Source organism: Tachysurus fulvidraco, chromosome 22 (genome assembly GCF_022655615.1).
Source record: "Tachysurus fulvidraco isolate hzauxx_2018 chromosome 22, HZAU_PFXX_2.0, whole genome shotgun sequence".
Lineage (NCBI taxonomy): Eukaryota > Metazoa > Chordata > Actinopteri > Siluriformes > Bagridae > Tachysurus > Tachysurus fulvidraco.
The window spans coordinates 5,049,717-5,067,228 of record NC_062539.1 but is presented as its reverse complement, the minus strand read 5'-3'; the positions used below and the strand labels follow the sequence as shown (position 1 = coordinate 5,067,228).

The 17,512-nt window shown below is 41.6% G+C and overlaps 2 protein-coding genes across 7 annotated transcripts in view; both read left to right on the top strand.

Annotated features, from left to right (window-relative positions):
• The first annotated feature begins 538 nt into the window (after positions 1-538).
• Positions 539-3,848, top strand: gpx4b (glutathione peroxidase 4b). Its single transcript, XM_027150431.2, has 7 exons — positions 539-685; positions 1,876-1,970; positions 2,444-2,588; positions 2,836-2,987; positions 3,123-3,147; positions 3,249-3,308; positions 3,483-3,848. Exons 1-7 carry the CDS (start codon positions 620-622, stop codon positions 3,513-3,515), a joined length of 576 nt encoding a protein of 191 aa, XP_027006232.2. The 5' UTR covers positions 539-619; the 3' UTR covers positions 3,516-3,848.
• A 1,158-nt stretch (positions 3,849-5,006) lies between these two features.
• pip5k1cb (phosphatidylinositol-4-phosphate 5-kinase, type I, gamma b) overlaps positions 5,007-17,512 on the top strand; it is a 32,991-nt gene continuing 20,485 nt past the window's right edge. For 3 of the 6 annotated variants that reach the window (XM_027150754.2, XM_027150753.2, XM_027150755.2), the window contains exon 1: positions 5,009-5,324. In XM_027150754.2, the coding sequence (XP_027006555.1) occupies positions 5,216-5,324 (109 nt within the window). In that variant the 5' untranslated portion in view covers positions 5,009-5,215. Of the gene's footprint in view, positions 5,325-17,512 lie in introns of all 6 variants that reach the window. The other 3 variants (XM_047806531.1, XM_027150751.2, XM_027150756.2) reach the window with 3 other exon arrangements.

The window sequence follows — 17,512 nt, the reverse complement described above, 5'->3', positions numbered from 1 at the left end:
ACAAGACAATACAGACATAAATAACACTGTACTATACAAGACAAGACAATACAGACATAAATAACACTGTACTATACAAGACAATACAGACATAAATAACACTGTACTATACAAGACAAGACAATACAGACATAAATAACACTGTACTATACAAGACAATACAGACAAATAACACTGTACTATACAAGACAAGACAATACAGACAATGTTTTAAACTCATAGTATCTTAAGTATGTATCCTAGTGAACCAGCATTAATGTATCCAGTGTTAAAGATTTAAGCGATTATATGGATAAGGGCTTCTGCCGAATGCTGTAAATGGAAATGTAAAGTTCTGTAATGTTTTCTAGGTTTAGTCATATTTAAAATACGTCACTCTTGCCTGTCTTCAAAACTTGAGAGCCCTGTTTAAAATATAAGAAGAAATATTAGTAGTATAAAAATCCATACTCCTAGTTGTAGCAATATAAATAAATAACATTAGTAGTAAAAATAATATATAAATACTCGTAGCAACATAACTAAAAAGAAGTAGCATGGACGTGACAGTGGGCGTGATTTGGCTTAGTTGTGGGCGTGGTTTGGTGTCGTGGGCGTGGTCACAGTGTGACTTGACAGAATGTGGATGTTACATAGAGCGCTGGTGTTTATTGCGCTCGGAAGCAGAGGCTTGGGCAGAGCAATGGTAAGATAGCCACCTGCACGTCCTGTGTGTCTGTGTGCCTTTATTGTTTATTTTACACTTGAAATTTTCTGAAATTGTGTAATAATTAGGTGAAAGGGCAGTGTGTGATCATCGTGTGTCCTTTATTTTGCTTCACTGCGGACAAATAGTAGCATTAGCTGCTAGCTGGGTTTAATTCTACACTGTCAGCAAAACTAACAGGCTGTATCTACATTACATACAGTATCTACATTTAATGCTACATAAAACAACATCCTAGCGTCTGCTCTGTGTTTATAACATGACACCGCGGATTATTGGGCCGTTTGGGGTTTATTTTACTGCCTCATATGAGTGGATTATTAACCTGAGTTAGCCAGTTAGCTTAGCATTTATAGATTAACAAACACTGATTATAGCACGTGAGGTGGATTCATTAGTGAACACACAAGTGTAGCTGCAGGTTCGATGTCTAAATAAAGGATTAACAATATAGTAAATTGGATTAATGGTGTACATCTAAGATATTAGTTAGAGCCTAAAGCACCAATAAACCAATAGAAACTAATCAACTAGTTTTTTTTAACATTATGGACTTGATGCTTTTTAAATGATTTGATTGCACGTGACTGCAGAAAGTCATTGATGTGTTCAGGATGTTATGTTGTTGTTTTTGTTAGTGTGGATACATGACACAGACCTGCTTAACACCTGAGATGCTGTTAGTTAGGTGTGTGTGTGTGTGTGTGTGTGTGTGTGTAAATCTACAATGTAGCAAAGGGATTATTATTATTAACAGTAGCTGCCTGCATCATCAGCTTATCACCTTAACGATTTTTGGTTCAGTGATGAATCAGGAATAAAGCACATGGCATGGTGTTAGAGGATATAATAATCTCGACATAAACCTGTGTTGCTGTTTCCACCTAAAAGTTGATCATATTCCCAACAAGTGTTTTAATCACACGTCAGTCCTAAGATTCACTAGTTATTGAGATTTAAAATAGAGGCATTTTACGACCTACATTAAAATCTCACCTTTAAACTGCGTTCTTAGAAGCAATTTTATGCAAAAGGTTATGTAAATATTCTTCTTTTGCCTGAAATCTCCTGAAGTTTCCTTTTAAAGCACCACCATCTGCATTGTGTGTGGATGACCTTTGATTTTCCTGCCATTTAACCCTGATTGCCTTTTCTCTTGTTTCTTGCAGTGTGCACAGGCCAGCGACTGGAAAAGCGCTAAGAGTATTTACGAATTTTCTGCCAAAGACATAGATGGAAACGAAGTGTCTTTGGAAAAATACAGGTGAGGATACACTGAAACAAACAAAAAAAAACAGTGAATAGTGTTACTGTGTTCATTTATAGAGACGTCAAAGCATTTTTGTATGTCGGTCTGGATAAGGGCGTCTGCTCGATGCCCTACATGTAAAATCTCCAGTGTTTTGTGTGGAGACCTATAGTGATAAGTATAGTTAAGTGCATTATTAAAGGCTAAGTGAAATAAGTGATCTATTTATCAGGAGAAAGGTGACCATGTAGACAGGGGTGTTAGTATCTCCTCAGAAAGATTTAAAAGCTGTTGTTCGCATCCTTGACAAAGTATCAGCATGTTGTGGCCCAGCGTCTGAGCTGTACTGTATATGGCACATACAACCACGATCCATGTTTTATACAGTCTTTCTATTACTATAGAAATCAAGAGAGTTAAATGGCAGCATTCTGGGTTAAAAACATTTGCTGTTTCCTAATATATAGTTTTTCCCTCTTCATTTCCAGAGGCTTTGTATGCATCATCACGAACGTAGCCTCTAAATGAGGCAAGACTCCAGTAAACTACACTCAGTTAGCGGCCATGCACACCACGTACACTGAGCAGGGTTTACGCATCTTAGGCTTCCCGTGTAACCAGTTTGGAAAACAGGTATCTGCTCTGCACTGCACTTTTTTCACAGCCTTCTTTTCTGTTGTGTAAAAACAGAGACTTTGCGACAGGCTGTTATGGTCTGTCACAGTATTTAATTATTTTCCTATAACAGCATTCTTTAATAAGTACCATCTCTGTGTTATATCAACTTTTATCTGAATTTTCGTACGCATGCCAGAACACTGACTTCACATTGACAATGTTGTGAAACAAAGCCAGTTTTAATGCTGCTTTGTCTCTGTAGGAACCTGGTACCGAAGCTGATATTAAGGAGTTTGCAAAAGGTTACAACGCAGAATTTGACCTCTTCAGTAAGATCGACGTCAACGGAGACAACGCTCATCCTCTGTGGAAGTGGATGAAAGATCAGCCGAATGGAAAAGGCACTCTGGGAAAGTGGGTTACTGTTATTATTTTTTCTCTTTGGAATTAACATGAATGTGTAATGTGTAATATTTCAGGAAATGTTGCAACATTAACTGTGTGTGTGCGTGTGTGTGTTTTCTCTCTTCTTCCTTCTTGCTTTCTCAGCAACATTAAGTGGAATTTCACCAAGGTAAATGTCTCTATACAAAATCCTCAAATTTTAATTATTTTATTATTATAGACTATCTGAGATGGAATCATTCAAATTCACTTTATTTCTTTTGTCTTTAGTTCCTCATTGACAGAGAGGGGCAGGTTGTGAAGAGATACGGACCAATGGATGACCCAAGTGTAAGTCCACTGATCGATATTACATTGATGTGAAACTCGCTCTTGTTTCCTGCTGTTGTCATGATTGTTAAATAAAGTGAAAATTCTGACCTTACATTAAATCGGCTATTGTAATTAATGGGAATAGAACCAGACGTTTATGTTGTTTCTCTAATGATCTTCTTTCCCCTACAGGTTATTGAAAAGGACTTGCCAAAATACTTGTAACTAGTAAAGACAGCTTCAGCATCTGTCCTGACTGACTGACTCACTGACTAGACACCTGCGCTCATGGAAGATTCTGGGTATTTTCAGGTTTATCCCAAAATAATGACGGCCTCTCCATAAACCTGCCTGCAGGTAGGACTGGCCTGATGACCCCCTTGGTGTGCAAAACCTTCCCCCTGGGATGCCTGCATATACCCAGCTATTCCTGCAGAGCCAAGACTCACTGAATCCAGCTCTATACTGACTGATGATCTTCACCGTGTAGCGATGAAGACTAATAAATTGTTAGAAGTAATAGCAGAAGAATTAAAGTAATAAATTATGAAGAAATTTGCTGTGGCTGTTTTTTTTTTCTTTCTTGGAATTGAATACTACAGATCATTAACCCTAAACATACACAATGATATACATTCACATTATTGTAAGTGTTTTTTGGGAGAGTTAAAGAAGTCATTTGTATTTTTCAGTTTCTGATATCTGCAGAGCTGGCTGTTATAAAATCCTGACAGCTTGTCCCCTGTTAACAATTCCTCTGTTACAGCAACATGCTTTATTGCCTTCAAAAGGAAAGTCACCATGACAAAATGTACTGAATGCAGAGCAGTGCTGATTTCTGGCCCGGAAAAATAATTCACACCAGAAAGAAAACTAGCATGAGTATTACACAGATATGTATTTAACATTTTCTAGCATACAGATTCAACCTTTTGTAATGCATTTTTTTAATGAGAAATGGCAGACTCAACCCTTAATGATCTTTTGAAGGCTGCAGTGCAGTACTGTGCAGTTTCAGTAACTCTCACTAGGTGGCAGTATTTCTCTGCTCTTACACATCTCTGCGGTGTTTTTCTTCATATAACATCCACACAGGATTTACTCAAGGTCCCTGTCAAAACTGCTGTGTGATTAAAACTGTTTATCATAAAGCATAACACAAAAACACTTTTGACCCTTTGCACTCAGCACGGCCTTGGGTAGGAAGGTCCATGTTGAGTGATCGTGTTGCAGGTTGAAACTCAGAAGTGACATTTAAATCCCCTGCATTGAAAATCCACCTTTTGTCTTTCCCCTTTATCATTTCTGCTTTGACGTCATTTGAAAGCTGATACTACAGTGACGTCACAGACCTGCCTGCCCTAGCGCGTGACGCAATGAACGGTTCATTTGTGGTGATTCTTATGAACAAACGATTTAGATGAATCGATTCAAGCGATTTGTTTAATGTTGTTTAACAGACACGTATTTTTACGAGTTTACGGTTTTATACTGACAGTTTGTCTACATCAACGTCGATGTTTGGCTCAGAAAGAAGAAAAGATGGCGGTTCACAGTACAATAATTTGAATATAACGGTATGAAATGTCAGTGTTCTGCAAACCAGATACTACTACTATTACTAACCAAACAAACCAGACATGATAATACCAAATAATGATAATTTCCCTTCCCGATTTTCATTCGTTCATTTGCGAATCGATTCATTTATAAAAGAATCGATTCCTTCGACGAATCACCCATCACTACGAGCCGCTGTGAGTTTCGCCGTGGTGTTTGCATGTGTGTGTTCTTCAAACGGGAAAACCTCACACAGCGGGGTTTCTACACCAATATGTAGCTTTATAACAACACACCGCGATGACTAGGGCTGCGTTATCACCGTTGACTTCACCGTAAATAGACGACGCTTTTTGCTGGAGCCGATGGAGGGAGCAGTGAGGCCGGCTGAGGCCGGAGGAAGCGCATCCTCACCCGGGGCCGCTGTGCTGGAGGAGACGGAGAGCGTCATTGGAGTCGGATACGGGATAGAAGGTGTGTGAGGGCGTTTGGGTTGTTTTGTTGTTGTTCAGCTCAATTTATTCAACGCTGTAAACGTTGTAAAATAACCGTTTTCTTTGCTGACATGAGATAAATGTGAAGCAGAACGTTAGCCGGTAGAGAATAATGCTAAAATTGTGTGTGTGTGTGTGTGTGTGTGTGTGTGTGTGTGTGTGTGTGTGTGTGTGTGTGCGCGCGTGTGTGTGCGTTGTCATGGATTCTCCAAGAATGCACCAATGTCATGAAGGACAAAATGTGTGAAAGAACTACCAGAGCAAAGGGGATTAAAGTCCACAGACTAGTTAAGGGTTAATGTAATGGTGCTGTTTTATTTTACACGCTGTTCATGTGTGTGTTGACAGCTGTGAGGTTCAGCCTGAGGGTTGTAGATCCAAACGGCTGGGTGCTCTCTCTCAGGTCCGGTGATTCCCTGCAGTTTTGGCCCATGCTGTGCTGCAGAATCTGCATGCTCTTTTTCCCTTCTCTCCTGCTGTGCAGATCTGTGCACCTCTCATTACACCTGCTTTATAGACAGGACTTCCTGCACAGCTGTTTCTGATCATGTATGCCAAGCAGCACGTCTTCATATTTCTCCAGCCATCTCTTATAATGCTTTTCCACAGAACCACAGGGCTTAATGTAGTATGGTAATGAATCTATCATCCATCAGCCTGTATTTTGCACGGCATAGCTCGGTACTCATGCTGATTTTAGTTACCCCACTGCCAACAAATGCCTACTGACCAGGAGGGATTGTTATCCATAGTGCATGCTTGTACGTTGGTTTGCATTTTCACTTTTCATTTGTGAGCTCGGTTTTCATGTTCTTTATGTGGGCTTCCTCTGGGTTCTCCAGTGTTCTCCTACCTTCCAAAAACATGCAGCAGGTGAACTCAGGACTCTGATTTGCCCCTCGTTTGTGTGCACCTGGTGTATTCCCACCTCATGCCCTTAAAGCTCTCCAATCTTTTTGTCAGATAGCTATCAATATGATAAAATTTTATTCAAAACTATTTTTTTCTTACTCCACTATCTCCACTCCATCAGTGGAAAAAAATCCAACATCAAACGAACGTGCGTCCTGGGATATAAAATGACAGTGGTTTAAACCATTGCACTGGGCTCTTTGCAGTGTGATTAACATTAAAAGTCAGTTAAAGAACCCAGAACATTAATCTTGGTTGTGATAAAGTATTGGCTGCACTTAGTTGAGTTGTAAACAAACACAGCATGAGTATTTAACCACAAGGCTACATGAATTTTCATCATAAAATACAAAGGTTTTCCTAAAAATAATTTCTCATATGCACCTTAATTTGTTGTAATAGTTCGCTGTTTCTCTCAATCCCAAAATCCTTCCAGGGTGCTCACTAAAAAATCCCACAATGCACCTCAAAAACCAAGGAGCATTGATGCTCAGTATGTTCCCCTACTGAAAGCGACATCATATCTCCTGAAGCTTCTCAGCTATAGTAAATGTCGGACGAATTCCCATCCAACTTTGTCTACAGAAGTATGTAGCTTGTTATTGCCGTTTCTCTCAAATGGTCAATGACAAACATTATCGGTTGTACTATATACGGTTTGTTTGAGTCTGAAAAGCGTTTCATTATTTTAAAATATCCTTTAGTTAGCCTACAAAGTACTTTGACAAAGACAAATCATTTTTAATAATGTACTTTAAACAACAGGAAAATGAGGTCAGGATGGTAAAGGGGCTGCCTGTCTCAATAATGCCAGTGGTGATGTTTTATAACATGAGTATGTAACCAGGTCCCTGGAAATTGAGTCATCATTGTCACAGTTTGTAATGAATCAGTGTCCTTACCAGTGCATCAAATCGTGCCTCAAACATGATATGCATGTATATCACGACCTGGGAGATGATTAATATGCACCCAAAGACCCCGGGAAAAATAACTTCCTTGTTATCCACAGCTGTACTTTAGGGACAGTGGACACAAAAGTGCTATCAAAGAGCTATCTCATCTCCAGCTACTCGTTCACACACAGTCTTTATGTGTCGATATCCTGTGTGTATGAAATGCACGACCTTTGAGTTTTCACTGGAGCAAACACTCCCCCGGATACAAAGCCTCTTCTTCTGTCTAATTGGAAAGATCAAGCATAATTCACACTTACAACACGATCTGAACGGTATCTTCATTGTGCTGAGGTGGATGGAAATCCCACAGAATCTCAGAAACGTCAAAACACACCTGTTCTAAAAAAAACTTTCTTTTGGGCCGATTATTACTCACTAAACTTTCCTACAATCTGTTTTTGTTCCTGTCTCTCGATCCAATCAGTTCATTAAACTTCATTAAGGATAAGCTTAAAGCTTTAATGGAAGATTGCGCTGAGCTGATGAACCCGAGCGCTTAAACAGGGTGCAGGAAGCTGTGAGCTCAAGCTGAGAAGCATAAATCCAGCATTGCTTCGGCACTCAAGCATGCTTCTTGCACCGTGTGTGTTTGTGAGATAGAGAGCAGAAATGTTAAGTGCGCTATCCAAACCTACCCATGGGGAAGTTATTAAGGTGTATTAGGGATAGGTTTTTTATAAAGACAGAATATTGTCTGAAATGAGGGTGTAGTTATGTGTAGCGATGTGCTATGTGCCTGCAGCGTTTATGAGGAAATAAAAAGAGAGGAAGTAGCACATGTGCATTAACGCAAGGCAAACTTTAGTTAAAAGGTCAACAAAGAAACTAAAATGATTAATTTTATTAAAAGTAACTGTGCAATTATGTGAAAAGATTGTAGTTTTCCTTTATTAATGAGACCTTAATACACTCTGGCGTAAAAGTTTCCCCTAAAGTCTACTTGACCATGCACTGTAATCAGCCATAATCCCCTTTCCACTTGATGTTGCTGAGAAAGCAAAATGGAAGGAGAGGGGGAAAAAAAAGGACACACACACACAGACACACACACAGACACACACACAGACACACACACAGACACACACACAGACACACACACAGACACACACACAGACACACACACAGACACACACACAGACACACACACAGACACACACACACACACACACACACACACCTTTTCCAGGTATGTGAGAAGTCACCCAAAGGAAAGAGGGTCAAACGTAAAGTCTAACACAAAGCCTTCAGCTTAAACTTCATTTAAAGCTGACAATACTAGTATGTGATGTTCTCTTCTGTTGCTGGTTCATCATACTACTCATTCTGAGATGCTTTTCAGTTCAGCACAGATGTAATGAATGACTATTTGAGTTACTGTAGTCTCCCCGTCAGCTCGAGCCAGCCTCTGTATTTTTCTCTGCATTTATCTGTACAGAACTGAACGCTTTTTTGTTTTGTTTTTCTCCATTGTAATGACTGGCCGATCAGATGACCGCACAAACGAGCAGGTGAACATAGAAAGTGGAATACAGAGGAATGCACAACCTGTAACAGGACACGATCCCTGATCCCTTGTATGGATTAAAGCTCTAGATCTCCTGCGTGCTATTATAAGAAATTTGCTAGACAAGTTCTTCATGCTCCAAGCATCATTAGTATAATACTTATTGCTTTCACTTGTTCTAATGTTCTTATGTGGGCTCTGTGTGATGTTTTGCTTTGATAATTATGAATTAAGTGGTTAGTAATCCATACAGACTGAGAGCTAAATGAAAAATCCTTAGCACTTAGACCTGCAGAGATTGTAAGAAATCCCACGCTCAGGCTCATTTGCATTGTGTATCGCACTTTAAAGGCGTGAAGCGTGGCCCCTGCTGTAGGCATTTATCCTGCTGGGATTCTTTCAGAAACGTGTTAGTGATTCTGCATTGTCTAAATCACTCTGAAATGTAAAATGCGATGTTAATAGTCAGATGTCACGGGAGATTACAGCACAGCAGCCCTGTAGTGTATAGTTTTGCCATGAAAGGCAGGAGGAGATGAGCGGCGTGTGATGATGAGACTTTTTAAAGCCCTACATGAAATTTGACTCCATAGATGTTTACTCCCAGGCGTGTGTATCGTTCCTTTTAAGACAATGTTGTGATCGTTTTACATGATCCACTGTACAAAGTACACAGTTCAAGTGGTCAGCCATTTAATAGATAATGAACCAGAGCTTGTGGTGATTCAGTGCAAACAGTTTGATGCTAATAGAAAAGTGTTAGCTTTAAAAGCACATATGCCACTCCTACTTCACTGTGACTGGGGTTTTAGGGCCACTCCTACTTCACTGTGACTGGGGTCTTAAGGCCATTCCAGCTTCACTGTGACTGGGGTACTGAGGCCATCCCCGCTTCACTGTGACTGGGGTCTTAGGGCCACCCCTGCTTCATTGTGACTGGGGTCTTAGGGCCACCCCTGCTTCATTGTGACTGGGGTCTTAGGGCCACCCCTGCTTCATTGTGACTGGGGTCTTAGGGCCACCCCTGCTTCATTGTGACTGGGGTCTTAGGGCCACCCCTGTTTCATTGTGACTGGGGTCTTAGGGCCACCCCTGCTTCATTGTGACTGGGGTCTCAGGGCAACCCCTGCTTCATTCTGACTGGGGTCTTAGGGCAACCCCTGCTTCACTGTGACTGCGGTCCTAGGGCCACCCCTGCTTCACTGTGACTGTGGTCTTAGGGCCACCCCTGCTTCATTGTGACTGGGGTCTCAGGGCAACCCCTGCTTCATTCTGACTGGGGTCTTAGGGCAACCCCTGCTTCACTGTGACTGCGGTCCTAGGGCCACCCCTGCTTCACTGTGACTGTGGTCTTAGGGCCACCCCTGCTTCATTGTGACTGGGGTCTCAGGGCAACCCCTGCTTCATTCTGACTGGGGTCTTAGGGCAACCCCTGCTTCACTGTGACTGCGGTCCTAGGGCCAACCCTGCTTCACTGTGACTGCGGTCCTAGGGCCAACCCTGCTTCACTGTGACTGTGGTCTTAGGGCCACCCCTGCTTCACTGTGCCTGGGGTCTTGAGGCCACACATCCTTCACTGGGAATAGGGTCTTGAAGTTACACCTTCTTTCACTGTAACTGGGGTCTTAAGGCCACATGGCATTTCAGCAGCACTGCAGCTTGCATCTGTAAACTATGCACTTTCATTTCATACAGTCTAATATAAAAGTTTGAATTGTGCTTCAGCATTGATTGTGACTGGGGCCACCCCTGCTTCAGCATTGTAGACCTCAGTGACTCATTGAGTCAGTGATTTAGTGATTCCTTGATTCAGTGTTTACTTTGGAGTGAAGCCGCGATTCCACTGCGTTCTGGCTGCAGCACATGCGTCTCTGCTGGGTGCAATGGGCTCCATCAGCACACACCATACAACACACACACCATAGAAGACATATTTTTACACTGGTGTGTCGTTTCCTTTTTCAGCCACATGCCTTTTGTAGTTGGAAACAAATGGCCAAAATCTGAGTCAAATCAAAGTCGTTTTACACAATAATTTATTTCCTGTGTGTTGTAGTTTATCTTTTAACATGTTTTCTGCAGCATAAAAGCCTTTTAATGATGGCCAGAGTGGATGAGTGCTCATTAAATATGAATGGCCTCGAGTGAAAAGGGATTCATTACCAGCATATTCACAGTGACAGCTAAAAATAGCCCTTCTATATTTAGTCCTCTTGTTGAATGTTCTTGAAGGTTGTGTAGAAATAAACAATGTATTTTTGGTCTCCTGCGTAATCAGAACCATTTCTCCTTCACTGAATCACATTTATAGTCGAATTTCTCCCACACGGGGCGTAACAGACAGGAACGTGACTCCTCTGTGACTCCGAGGGTGTGCCAGTGTCCTGATTGCTGAAATCCACCGTCTCTGTGCTGAAACACCACCACTTTAGCTTCATCAGCACGAGTAGCAATACATCATTAGTGCGCTGCCAGAACGCCTCTCATTTCATCCTCCAAGTCTTACTCAAGAGCGAAACCTTTCTCCCAGTCCCGCCTGCTACTCATTTAGGATCACGTCTGCTCTGGTCTGATCTCATCTGTTGGCTCTTTATTAATCTGGCATAAATGTTCCTTGGTGAAGCTGATCTCTGTTACACAGCTGAAACTTCAGTGCTGCATGTGATCTCTGCACTTTTTTATGGTCCATTCACACATACAAGGATTTTATCTTTGCTTGTCTCCAGTCGCTGTATTATGAAGTCACCTGTACTGCTGGAGTGACACCACTAGCATTCCAAATCAGTTTTTTGCTGTTAAACTTGATTATAATGTAGGGAAAAGAAGGAGAAGCGTCATGCGTCATAATCGGTGTTCCTATCTTATACACAGTGAACGTTTTCTGGCCTCTTCCCCATACATGACCTCGCATATGCCCACGATTGGCGAGTGTTGTTGTGATTGTCAGAGGAGAGAGAGTCTAGCAAAATTTTAACACAGTGCTTTATCGATGAGCTCTTTCTTTCATTACAGCTGATCTGGTTTATTCAAAAGCCAATAAGATAATTGGAGCATTTCTTCAACAATGGAGTTGTTGCACACCGTATCGATGTAGTTGTTTTCAGTATTCTCATCTGGCCCTTCTAGTCTTCTGCTGCAGAGATGTCAGAATGCTAATAGTATAATAACGCCAAGCTATAACAGGTGCTTATATAAACAAAAAACACTTAGATAGAGGATTGAGCCCAGACAGGGCCAAAAAAAATGGATATTAAATAGTTAAACACTTAAGAATAGCAGTAACAAATTGTTTGGATATATGAGCAACATATGAAAAATGAAAATGAATGTTTTGTCAGAATAAGAATATGAGGGGGTTTGAAAAGTTGCACATTGCACATGGGGGAGTAGATTAAGATCTTCTACAAGTGTCAACTTTACATGCAAGACTCACTTTCACTCTCTCTCTCTCTCTCTCTCTCTCTCTCTCTCTCTCTCTCTCTCTCTTTCACTCTCTCTCTCTAGGGTGCCAATAGTTTAGAAGCTACTCTTAAAAAAATGTACTGTGTAGGAACTGAAGGGGTTGAACGTGTGATGTGAGGAGACTCAGACCATGTAGTGGAATCTGCAGGCTGATTTGTGTTTATCTCACATAAAGAGAAGGTTAACTGGACGTTAACACACCAAACACTGTTTCTGTTGCTTGACTACAGAATTAATTGCTTCTCTCCCCTTTCTCTTTTTTTAGCTCAAAAACCCTGCACTTGCTTACGTGAGCGTTAATCCACTGCTGCTTGATGGAAATATCATCTTGTGTCTGCAGAGGACCAGTGTGTTTTGGGAGATTTTTACAGACAGTGGTCTTAAAGTCCAACAACACAACACATACAGATGCACTAACAAAACTAGTGTTCTGTTTTGTTAGATTTTGTGCATAGTTATAAGCATATTAAGCAATTTTTTTTAGTATATTTGTCAATTGATAGCTAAGTCAAAGCTACCCTTAGATCGGACTTCACAATAATAAAAAGTAAGTGAAGAAGCCCTGCATGTTGAGGACATGTGAGACGGGGCAGAAGTATGGCAGCTGAGAGACGTTCTGGCAGCGCACTAATGATGTATTGCTACTCGTGCTGATGAAGCTAAAGTGGTGGTGTTTCAGCACAGAGACGGTGGATTTCAGCAATCAGGACACTGGCACACCCTCGAGTCACAGAGGAGTCACGTTCCTGTCTGTTACGCCCCTGGGCAGATCTATGTTTCTTTCTATCTGTCTAACTCTGATAGGGGTTTGCACACACACACACACACACACACACACACACACACACACACACACACACACACACAGGACAACGAGGTGGGTAACTTAAGTGCCGTGCTGGGTGAAGTGCCGGGCTGGAGGTCAGGCGGCCAAGTCGGTGAACTAGGGAAGTAGTGTCAGCAGGAACTGTTGGCGAGGTTAACAGCGGTGGTGCAGGCAGCATGACTAAAGCAGTCTACGGTAGACTGAACTCTGCCAGGCATAGCTCCTGTAATGAGTAGCGCCATCCTTCTCATAGTCTCTTTCTGAGTTAATAGAACAGTATAAGACACAGGCTAGTTCCAGCTATATAGCCATTGTTACCTTTGAGCCATGCCCGGCCTCACTCGGGTCTCTCCTCTTCTCTGGGAGGGTGAGTGGACACACCGGCAGTTCTGATTGGTCTGCTGCCGCTGCCCCCAGCATTGCCCCACAGCCACACTGACAGCCGCTGTCTCTGGTGCTGAACAGGCACTTTCTCTTCAACACTGGAGCGCTAGTTGTCTTACCATAAGAGACTGTATGTCTACATCAGCTTTGCATCGTTGTCTATCAGTCAGTTGGCCTCTGTCTATATATCTGTCTGTCTGTCTGTCTCTATTTAGCTGTCTGCAGTTCCTTTGTTTTTCTGTCTGTATGTCTGTGTGTGTGTGTGTGTGTGTGTGTGTGTGTGTGTGTTACTCAAACCATGGTTTGTGAAATGGCTCCTATAACATGATGTTCTGAAGCATCATATATCAAACGGACACAAGCCAATTTAGTTATTACTCATGTTCTAGCAGGTATAAACAGTTGTATTTCTTCCTTCTACTGCTCCCTATTCGGGGTCGCCACAGCAGATCACGTGGTCTGCATATTATATTTGGTGCAGGTTTAACACTGGATGCCCTTCCTGACACAGCCCTCCCATTTTTATCCGGTCTCCGGACCGGCACTCACAGTTAACATTTCGGTGGCTGGGTTAGCGCCCTGGAAATTGGGAATCGAATGCGGGCCGTGGAAATGAGAACGTGAGATCCTGCCGCTGGACCACCTGGAGGCCTATAAACAGTTACCTCACTAATCTCATTCGAGACTCCTTATACAGACACTGGAGACTCCTTATACTGACACTAGAGACTCCTTATACTGACACTATAGACTCCTTATAATGACACTGGAGACTCCTTATACAGACACTGACACAGGAGACTTCTTACATTGGGTAACATGGGGCAGTTAACAAATCTACTCTCTTGTCTAATAGCAGTTGTATAAGAACCAGCCTGTTTTTGAAGGAGTTGCTTTGTTGGAGGTGAAAAAAGACACAGACGGCATGACCACACACTGTCCTGTTTAATTTCTCACCACACTCAGACCTCCCACACTTACACACTTTACACACACACACACTCCTCTGTGAGAGTCTGTATCCACAATGTGAACTAAAACATACTCAGTGTGTAACATTGACTAAAAGTGTATTTGTGGATTCTCTGATTTAGCCAGTCCAAAACACACACACGCACACACACCCACACACACACACACCCAATCTTTGGCCAGGTTGACACTGGTTGCTTTGCATGACTTTATTTCACCATATCACTCTCCACATAAACAGCTTTACTGGGTGGCTTTTCTCACAGATGGGAGCTTTACCCAGAATGCAGTGGTTCTTGCATGGTTGAGACTTCCAATTACCCACACCTGCTGTCTCAGCATATCTTTCCAAATGCAGTGCATCCATTGTGAAATCCTCCAATTATTTTACACTATAGCTGTCACATCAAGGTTGAAGGATCAGGAGCTCGTTCGGATGTTCTGGGACAACGTTGCTGTAGCAGCATCGCTCCTAAGAACCGGACCGTTTGGTTTCATCTCTGCCATTTACCCGAGTGGAGATTGAGTAATTCGCGTAATTAAATGTTTTATCTGGTAGGATTAGCCAAGCTGTTGTCAGAGAGTGACTGTGACTAACAATGTATTGAAATCACTCACAGATGCTGTATAAGATGAAAATGAAAGACGTGTGAGACAAATTAAATTTAACCCACGTTTACTTTTCTGCACACAGCATCACACTTGTTCTGTGTCTTTTCAACTATTCCCTGCTTCCTTCGGTTATTTCTACCCAGTTGTTTCTGTCCAAAAGTATAATATCTTCTCACACAGACAGAGTCTTACTTCCTGTGACCTACTTCCTGTTTCATGTGCTTTCATTTCTGACTCGAGTGGTGTTTGGAAGCCTGCAATGAACTTTGATGATCATTCTTGTAAAAGTAAAAAAAAGGGTATTTGTTAATTTGTTATTAACTTGCATTCTTCTTCTAATAACCACACGCTACAGGGCAATTTTAATGTTTAGGTCATACATGAGTGTAAAAGTTTACACACCCTGTGGACTGAATGAAAAGGCACCCTTAGTTTGTTGGTTTTCACTGATGCTCTTTCTTTAGGACAAGTCATTTAACCAGCAGTAACAGTGGAAAAAAACATGCAGTGAGAAACATTTTGCTTTTTTTCACACATACCAGTGGCTAGAAGTTTGGATTTGGACAATACAACTATTGATACTCCACAGTCAATGTTTTTCTCACTCTACTTTCCATCCCTGAGAAAATTTCACTTCAGAAACTCACACGGTGTCTGTTACTCTTCACAACTACAAGCATGCCAGTTTTATCCGGTTTGAACTATTTGAGTAATTTAAAATCATCCTTTAACACACCCATTAGAGTGAAAAATTCATGCCACGGTTTCAGACGTATAGAACATTTATAATCATGGCATTTGGCAGACGATCTTATCCAGAGTGACTTACATTTTTATCTCATTTTATACAACTGAGTGTTAAGAGCCTTGCTCAGGGACCCAGCAGTGGCAGCTTGGTGGACCTGGGATTCAAACTCACAGCCTTTTGGTCAGTAGTCCAACACCTTTATCACTAAGCTACCACCTCCCCACATATAAGAACCAGTATAAAAGCTCTGGGCTGATTTTTACAGACATGATCTAGACAGTCTGTCTCTCTGTCCTTCCAGAATAATCCTGTTTCAGAGCCACAGGAGGTCTGGCAGCTGCTGCGCTCCAGTGGGATTAGGGTCAGGATAAAAACACACAAACACAAGCAGGTACAGGAGAGAAGTGCGTCTACGTTCTCGCTGTTACCAGAACAGACAGCTCGGATATGCTTGAGTTTCTCATCAATGCAGTGGGTGGAGCCTGAGAAAAGATTGTTGTTTGACCTCATACTGACTCTTATGCACAGCAGACGAAAGACCTGCGTTTAAAAATTTTTTCAAAACAATTAATTTGGTTGTGCTCCGTTTAATGAAGATTTTGAACCTTCAGTGAGAGGAGGCCAACCCTGTGAAGATCCTGAGGCATCTAGAGATTATGCCAAATACATGTGGTCTTTGAGGGCAATACAGTCTGTATATGACTATAGAAATGAAACTATAATATAATAACACTTTCCAGGGTTTATAGCAGTTTATAATCACACCCTCCAGTGTCATCCAAATGAGGATGAGGTTCCCTTTTGAGTCTGGTTCCTCTCAAGGTTTCTTCAAGTCAAGTCAAGAAGCTTTTATTGTCATTTCAACCATATATAGCTGTTGCAGTACACAGTGAAATGAGACAACGTTTCTCCAGGATCACGGTGCTACATAAAACAAAGACAGGGCTAAGGACATGTCTTCCTTTTCCATCTAACAAAAGCCACATTGATGTGGCAGTCAGTGTTGTGTTTCTCCTCTGCTTGAGCCTAATCGCAGCCCTTTATTGGCTGTTCAGCCCTTCTGCTAGCCAATGATTTAGTTAGACTCATGCCATGCGATTAGCTTCCTGCTCCTAATCCTATTGCCTCTCTGTACTGATCAGCCCACAAATAGAAAAGATCTACGCAAACCCCGAGCATCACTCGTCCCGCCAGGAGCCGCATGACATCTGAGGTGTGTATTTCCTGCCCTTAAGGTTGTTTTGTATCACAGCTAAACGACTGTAAAGAAAGTCATTAGGTAGTGAAGGGGTTCGAGTTCAGAGTTTCTCAGGCTTTTGTTGAGTTGTTTTTCTCAAGCAGTAAATTGAATTTTTACTATGTTCAGGTATATCAGCTTGGAATTTGTGTCTCAGGTTGTTCCTGATGATGTGATGTGTGATAAGAGCTCTGCAGTTTAACATTGTACATCTATTACAAGCTGTCAATCGAAAATACTCCAATAAACGAGTTAAGAGATTGGAGTTAAGACAATTGACACAGGAATCTGGCTGTCTCAATGCCCCGCCCCCTTCTGCCCCGTCTCACATGTCCTCAACATGCAGGGCTTCTTCACATACTTTTTATTATTGTGAGGTCCGATCTAAGGGTAGCTTTGACTTAGCTATCAATTGACAAATATACTAAAAAAAAATGCTTAATATGCTTATAACTATGCACAAAGTCTAACAAAACCTAAATGGTGGTGATAAATAATTTCAAAATTTAAGGATTAAATATGCTATTATTTTTTTCTTGCATTAAAGAGGAT